The sequence below is a fragment of the Lactuca sativa genome, chromosome 5 (genome assembly GCF_002870075.4).
Source record: "Lactuca sativa cultivar Salinas chromosome 5, Lsat_Salinas_v11, whole genome shotgun sequence".
Lineage (NCBI taxonomy): Eukaryota > Viridiplantae > Streptophyta > Magnoliopsida > Asterales > Asteraceae > Lactuca > Lactuca sativa.
Genome location: NC_056627.2, coordinates 199,767,172 through 199,775,647, shown reverse-complemented (window position 1 = coordinate 199,775,647; position 8,476 = coordinate 199,767,172). Strand labels below are relative to the sequence as shown.

The 8,476-nt window shown below is 36.0% G+C and overlaps 2 protein-coding genes across 2 annotated transcripts; both read right to left on the bottom strand.

Moving 5' to 3' along the window:
* Nucleotides 1-3,872: 3,872 nt before the first annotated feature.
* On the bottom strand, nucleotides 3,873-5,004 carry LOC111880598 (uncharacterized). The gene is made up of 3 exons (XM_023877027.1): nucleotides 4,582-5,004; nucleotides 4,435-4,496; nucleotides 3,873-4,227 (listed from the first exon to the last, which is right to left on the bottom strand). The coding sequence occupies exons 1-3, from the start codon at nucleotides 5,002-5,004 to the stop codon at nucleotides 3,873-3,875; spliced, it is 840 nt and encodes a 279-aa protein (XP_023732795.1).
* A 153-nt stretch (nucleotides 5,005-5,157) lies between these two features.
* On the bottom strand, nucleotides 5,158-6,881 carry LOC111880597 (protein FAR1-RELATED SEQUENCE 5). The gene is made up of 4 exons (XM_023877026.1): nucleotides 6,650-6,881; nucleotides 5,671-6,463; nucleotides 5,340-5,598; nucleotides 5,158-5,217 (listed from the first exon to the last, which is right to left on the bottom strand). The coding sequence occupies exons 1-4, from the start codon at nucleotides 6,879-6,881 to the stop codon at nucleotides 5,158-5,160; spliced, it is 1,344 nt and encodes a 447-aa protein (XP_023732794.1).
* Between the last annotated feature and the right edge of the window lie 1,595 nt (nucleotides 6,882-8,476).

Genomic DNA, 8,476 nt, shown 5'->3' with positions numbered 1-8,476 from the left:
ACGAAACTGAGTATCACATAATAAAACCATATGTTGCGTATTTCAAAAACCATAATAAAATACTGTGAGAAAAACTGTGTCACAACTATATCCGAACATATCAAGAAAACTGAATCAACTCCCAGGACAAAACTGAAGTTGTGGTGTGTGCGATGCCATCATCCCGAGCTCTTCCCTTTGTTTGCGGAAGTACCTGAAACCAAAACTGAAACTGTAAGCACGAAGCTTAGTGAGCTCCCCCAAACTACCACATACCAAACAATACATATAAAGCACATACTGGGCCTTGCCCACTGCATCGGACCGAAGTCCAGGCTAACTGGGGCCTTGCCCCCTACATCGGACCGAAGTCCGAAGCTGACTGGGACCTCCGTCCCCTACATCGAACCGAAGTCCGAAGCTGACCGGGACCTCCGTCACCTACATCGGACCGAAGTCCGAAGCTGACCGGGACCTCCGTCCCCTACATCGGACCGAAGTCCGAAGTTGACTGAACATAGCATAAACATATCCACTAGCATGAACACACATTTACTACATCAGTCCGTAGCCCGGATCACATAACACATAAATCCTGTCTGAGCCACGAAGGCATCAAACATGCTAACTACTGCATCGGATCAAATCTGAAAACTACTACTAGCTAAACAGGCTGGCATTGTGGCCTTAGACCCGTTCCTACTAGAAGGAAACTCACCTCGTGAACAGGCTGCTGTGTGTATGGCTCTGGAAGCTAACTGTTGCAGCTCCGGTATCTCCCCGGCTACAATCCATAAACACACTCAATCAGATGCTAATCACTGCATTGGGTAAAATGACTCTTTTACCCCTGGTCAAAGTCAACCCTCCCGGTCAAAGTCAACCTACAGTTGACCTGACTCGCCGAGTTGGGCCGCCAACTCGCCGAGTCCTTAGTCTCACTTCTCAACCCTACTCGTGGCTACTTGTCGAGCATGGCATCGACTCGACGAGTACCCTCTAGATTTAAAAGCTCAGCAATCTGCATCCGGCTCGCCGAATCATATGAAGAACTCGACGAGTTGTTCTTCGATCTAAGAAGATTGTCTTGGACTCGCCGAGTTGTATGAACAACTCGTCGAGTCTCACCACTACTGAGTCTACCCTCCGACTCACTGAGTCCATCCTACTGCTCACTGGCCTCCACTCGGAATCACTCAAAGGGTAAAGATCGGGGACTCGCGACCTGACTCGCCGAGTCCGAAGAACGACTCGCCGAGTCACATGCATGCAGATCCTAAAAACTCGATTCTGATCAAAATCACCGCATACAAATTATAGATCTGAGTCCATAAGGCTGATTTACCACGTAAAGTTTCCAACTTTACGTGTACATACACATGAAAAAGGAGATAAAGGCTAAAAAGGCACTTAGAAGAGTAGATCTAGGGTTATCATGCAAAATGGCTCCATAAAGGTGATAGATCTACGATTTTGGGACTGAAACATGGCTAGATCCGAAGGCTAATAAATCTAATGTGATCTCTCTACTAAGAACAAGCTAAGAATGGCTAAAAGAGGCTAAATATGCTTGTTAAAGAGAAATCAATCATAGAAACATCAGGAATTCGGCTAATACCTCAATGAACTCTGAAATGGGTGCAAGAACTTGGATCTTCTTCTTCTCCTTTGGATCTAGCCTCCTTCTTCTATTCAAAACTTCAAGATTCACACAAGAAATGCTCAAATACTCAAGGAAACGATTAGGGTTTGCTAAATGATGCTCTGAGGGTGAAAGGGACGAGTTTGGGGCTCATAAGGTGGTTTGAATAGGGCGCAAACCCGGGGATTTAGGGTTTATACCGGGCAGGCAGACTCGCCGAGTCCCGAATATAGACTCGCCGAGTCGCCGACCAACACGTGCTCGAAATCTCGTCCCTACTCGACGATTCGGGCCATAGACTCGTCGAGTCCCTCTCAAAAACTTCTAAATAAATGCCACGGAAGCAACGTACCAGGAATGGGGCGTTACATTTATTTTTAAAAATATAAAACAGATTTTTAAAAATTTAATGTTACTTATTGTGTTGTTTAATTGTAATGCCCAACGTGAATCAATGTATGACGAGAGGGTAAACGAAGATGTGAGATAAAAGGAGTTTGAAGTTATGGTCTCCTCAGCAATTGAAGATCTTACAACTGATTCTGAGCTAAAAAAAACGTGGATTTGGTAATAGAAATATGATGATTAAAATGTGATATTACATTTTTTTATTAAGTGTTATATTTTGACTAATATGTTGTAGGTTTTCTTCCCCATTGTTGATGGGAATTACTACCTCATATGTTTTAACCTTAAAAGTTTTTCACTTTTGATAATTGATCAAAGAAGATTGGTGGGGACAGTTGAGTCGATGTATGGGAGCATACCCCGTGTGTTGGTAAGTATGAAAATAAGATCATTAGTATTAATATATGTTTATATGATTATGTAAATTGTTAGTACAATTTGAGTTACAGAATTAATGATTGTCTGTAATGTTTTGTTAGCAGCAAAAAAATTTCTGTCGTTTTCTAAATGATGTCTGTAAGAAGAGGGTGAAGACCCTGATGACAAGGAATGTGGTGGTGTTGAAAATGAAGTGTCAAGCATACAACCGTTCAGATGATGGTGGAATCTATCTTATGCGACATATGGAGAGTTTTATGGGGGATCAAACATCAAAGTGGGATTGTGGGCTAGCTGTGGATTTAAAAACACAAGATATGTATTTACAGAAGTTAAGGTACAAGTATTTGGTGAGGTTGCTGTTGTCTGATCATAATATTTTGAAGTGTGAGTTTGAAAAGGAGTATGCAAAGTTTGTTAAAATGGATAAGGCGACAAGGAAGAGAATAGTTCAGGAGAATCTAAAAGTAGTCTTTGATGAAGCAATTGGTTAAAAGCTGATGGGGAAGCTGCTTGTTTTTTTGGGTCTGGCTTGTTGGTTAGTATTGTTTTGACAAACAATTTCATTTGGTCAGATGGTAGGTTTTTGTTTAGGGTTATTGTAGTATGGATCTGTTTTTGTTATGTGTCTAAAATTATTATGTTGGTTGTGGTTTGAACACTTATTACTACTAGTTATGTATGGATTATTATGTTGACTGTGTTGACTGTTTGATCAATGTGTCTGAAATGATTTAGTCTAAGGTAAAACTGCATTCGATTTTCAGCAATTAATTTTTTTTAGAGTTTTTACTTTGATGGACATGTCGTGGAATGTGATATGAATGTTGTATAATCCAAAAATCTATAAATTCAATAAAGTATATGTAATCCAAAGTTGTAAGTAGAACAACTAAATCATTATAAATTCGCAATTGGCAATATATGTACAATTTTTGTTGACACTTATATGTAAATGTAATGTGTTATAGTTTTTTTGAAAACACGATGAACGTGTATACAGTACAGTACAAGATATGTACATTAAGTGATGAAATTGTCGTACTTGATAATGTATGTAGTATTATAAATGAATGACATTGTGAGGATGCTCTTTTATAGGGGTTTTGCATAATACGACATATTGTTATGTGTGCAACAAAACATTTGTTTGGAAAAACTCAATGTTTTTTCAAACTTTTGGAAACGACACATCATCTATTGAATGTTCTGTAATAGTAAGAATACTAATATCATTCAATCATGAATAAATTTGTACATAAAAACTTATTATAGACTAAGATAAAAATAACATATATAGAGAATTGCAAAACAATATAAACGACAAACAAAGTTCTTATTAGCATTCAAACATGTCTGTAATATGAATATGACAAATCTAAAACAAGCAGATGTGAATAAAAAAAATTAAGTTTAGAACATGAACGCACAATTAAAAAAAATTAAAAAAAAATGCTAAATAAAATTAATTCTTCTTCCCAGGACGTTCTTTGAAAATGTTGTTCTTCTCATCTTCTTTTCTTACAGGGCAATTTCGCCAATCATGATCATTCCCATTGCGACAATAACTGCATCTGGAACCCTTTGATTTTTCTGTTGTCACCTCTCTCGAACTTTTCATTCCTTTTTTAGTACCACTTCCTTTGTTGCGGATTTCTCCAGAATTTTGAATATCCACACTAGTGGGAATGGTAACACCAAGTGTTTTTTCGAACTCTTTATTCTTGTTTCCTTTTTCATGAGTTGTGAAATTGGAAAGGAACTTTGCTTCAAGCTGCTTTATTTCATCCAAGTATTCTTTCAATTTGGTGTGATTATTGCTGAGAGAAGATACACAGTTATCAACAGTATGAAATATATCAAGTGCAACTCTTTGGGTATTCTCGTCAGAATCAGCATAACAAAAACACTTTTTCAATAGTTATGTGGGGATGATGTCCTTCTGCCAGCGTCTTAGTAAATATTTGGAAGGAATCTCTGTGATGTTATATGTCTTCATTACGGTAAAAATGTGGCGACACAAAAACCCAAATTGCTCAAACTTCATACAAGGACATGTAAATGTTTGTGCAGACTTATTGTGTGTGACCTGTATTGAATGAAGTGAAGAATAGTTATTAAAAAAAATATATGAAACTTAAAAGAGTAAGATTACAAGTTTCAATAGCAATTACCTTATAAGTAGACTCACGTATAGGTATATCCCATTGATCATCATTTTCAACTTCTGGATCAAGCTGAGAAGCATTTGCATTAGAAGGAATGTAATGAATAAATTCTTTGACAAGACACTCATCAACATCATCGAATGTGCTGATCGAAATTTGAGTACATGAAACCATAGACAAGTACATTTCATTTTGAACTTGACGAAAGACAGTGCGAGTGTAAAACATAGAGGCATTCCTCTCGATCTCAAATGGTGTCCTCATTTTTGAATGTTTGTCGTTAGTTTTGAAGTCAAAAGATGACTGAGTGAATCTTTGCTTCTCCATAACAGCTTCAAATGAAATCATGAAATGGACAAGCGTAGAACCATAATGTGTGTTCTGGTGAAATGCTGAATTCTCACTTTCAGAACGAGATGTGGTTCGCATTAATCCTGGTAAAGGTACATGCTTGAAAAATGCAGGTATCCAGAAATGTCTCAATCCATGCATATCATCCAACCATTTATTATCGGTGAGCTTATATTCATTCAATAATGACTTCCACCCTACCACAAAGTCATCAACTTCAAGCCTAGAATTCTATATCAAGAAGTTGAACTTTTTAGGAAACTCTGGATTGTTGACAATGTTCAAAGAAACCTGTGAATTTGTAAATGTAATATATGTAATCAAATATAAAAACAAAAACATTCTGATTTGAATACACCAATAAATTGATTGTTTTATTGGTAAAATTATATTACATAGAGAATAATAAATACCTTCAGTGGCAATTTAGATGTGATATGCCACATGCAAAGCCTATGAATCGATTGTGGGAAAACAGTTTCGATGGCTTTCTTCATTGCAGGGTCTTGGTCGGATAAAACCAACAAAGGTTGTTTGCCAAAAGCTTTAAGAAAAGATTTCAACAACCATATATAGGAATCAGTGTCTTCTCTGCTCAACAAGCCAGCACCAAAAGTGACACACCTCTTGTGATTATCAATTCCAGTAAATGGGACAAAAACCATATGGTACCTGTAAAAGTATTTGAATTAATATGTATATTATTAATAAGTAGAAGTATAATAAACTATAATCATTTACAACCTGTTAGTTCGGAAAGTAGCATCGAAAGAAACTACATCACCAAACTCTTTATAATTTATCTTGGATGTTTCATCTGCCCAAAAAAGAGCATTCAACTGCTTATTCTCAACTCGATACTCAAAAGAAAAATTCTTAACATTTTCTTTTCTGTTATTCAGCTTGTCCACTAGCATCTGAGCATCACTACCACCTATAAAGCAATTGAGATCCCTCCTGTAATTTTTGAAGTCGTCAATTAGACCGCCTACAAAATTGTATCCACCAAGAATACTTGTATACAGCCAGTGAGCTATGGTTGCACCAATATTCTGAGTAGACATTGTAAGAATGAAAGATTTTTGAGTGTCATCCAGCTGCCTATGATGACGTGAAAACAACATATGGTCCCTTGGTATAAGTGGATGATTGTGTTTTTCTTCAAATTCATATAACAACCAGTTTGTAGTTCCAAGAAAAATTTTAAAACGTATACGTGCCTTGCATCCGGTCCTACTAGTGTCAACCCTTCTCTTAATTTTACTTGTTTTTGGGTCCAAAGTATCAACAAGAGATGTATTTGGAAAACCTTCCTTGTTACATAGCAGATATTTCATGTAGACCATACCACGCTTTTTTTTGTTTGTTGACTTTCTAACATCAAAACTTGCTGCATATGCATATCTTCTGTACATGTCTTCAATTGCATCATCAGATGGGTATTTATGGTTTATTATTGGCTTGAGATCATTAGGGACATAAGGAATCCAATACGATTTACCAGCTATTACCAAGTATTGATCAATGTCTGTAACATCTAATAACCATGACAAGTTAATAACATAATACAAATAACAAATCAACAAATCAAATAAACTTAAATAGATAGTATATGATACTGATTGTAATTTTTTTGATAGTATTCTAACAATATACAAAATTGTGTAATGTAATCGACACATTTTTTAAACAAACTTAAAGAAAACAAAAAAAACAAACATACCAGGAACTTGAATGGATTGATCAATATTTTCAACTTGTGGGAAATCTCGTAGATTGTGTTCAGCCATGATGTCGACTTTCCCAAATGCGGTATTATCATCATCAGTCGAACAATAATCATCATCACTAGACATAAAATCATCCTCGACTGATGCAGTTTGATGGTAATTGATTTCGTCCTCTTCATTGATCGCGTTTATATCATCAAACTCGTTGAAGTATGACAAATCCATTAATTGAATCTTACGGACACCTTTCAGACCGACTAAACTTGAATATCCGATTCGGGTTGCTAATATTGAGGACTGACACACACGATTGACGATTGAAGAATCCATAAATGTTTGATAGATATAATATAAAACATTCCTTAATTATAGGAGTTTGATTGATATACTCTTTAAAGTTGATTAAACAATCAAACCTTACCTTTATTAATGTAAAATATTATAATTTTTATATTTAATTAATTAAATAAATTAATTGGCTGAGATTTGTCCTCGTGTTCTCACTTTAAAAATGGTTCTCATTTGAACTTTTATATATATATATATATATATATATATATATATATATATATATATATATATATATATATATATATATATATATATATATATATATATAATAAAGAGTTCCACTCATACCCACATGGATGGATGACCTCTTTCCTTCGGCCAGTACAAAGAGTAAGAACGAAGTTTTAAAAAAAATGTTGGGAAATATTCAAAAAAATCCCAAACTTTTGGGAAAAGTTACACTTTTGTCCCAACATTTTTTTTGAACAAAAAAACCCAGGAAACCGGGTAAATTGAACATTTCGGCCCTATTTTACCGGTGACCTTCATTTAGCCGGTTAAATTGGCTTATGTGGCAAGGACTTGCTGGGTGGTTGGTGAGTTATTTAATGGCCTTGTATTAAACTCTAAATATAGTGGAAAACTTCATCCGTGCCCTAGCAGACAACGATTGAAGCAGGAGAAGTGGAGGCAGGAGCAGTGGAGGACCAAGACAAATCTCTTCTTCGTCTTCTTCATCTTCAATGAATCGTCTCAGAAAGAGGTGCTACTGTGGTGATCCTGTGGGAAGATGGACTTCATGGACTCCATTAAACCCAGGAAGAAGGTTTATAGGATGCCCAAATTACCAGAATGGACTCAAAGATTGCAAGTACTTTCGTTGGATGGATCCTCCTCTACCAAGCCAGTGGTATGCAGATCTGTTATTAGTATTACACAACAATGTCAATTTGGAGAACCATCGAATATTTGGGGAGTTTGGTCAAGAACAACCAGCTAAGAACTTTTTTGGAGACGTTGTGGAACAAACAATGGCACAACAACCAATTGCACAACAAGCAGTGGACAGAGGAAGATGAAAATCATTGCTTTACGTCTCTGTGGTTTCTTTTGTGTTTTTGTTGGTTATGTTGATGGATTGGTAGGATAGAAAGTTGTTTTAATGTATTTTGGTTGTGTTTGTTTTGGTTATGACTAAGGGTTGTTAGTTTACTATGAATGTAGTATCTTGTTACTCATATGATTATGAATGAAGTATCTAGTTTATGTATGAACTTTAAATGTGTTGATTGTAATCAATGAATGGAATCAAAGTATGACTGTAATAAGTTAATAATGGACTTACTAGACAAACGGATCAATACATAATGGAGTCAATCATGCATGACCAGAATCATGCATAACTAGATATGGCTTTCAACCTTGACAGGTATGGCTTTCAAGAATGGATGGCCACATTCATGGGAAGATTTCAAAGGTTTAGTGTCTGAAATGACAATTTTACCCTTACATCAATTTTAACATAAGAG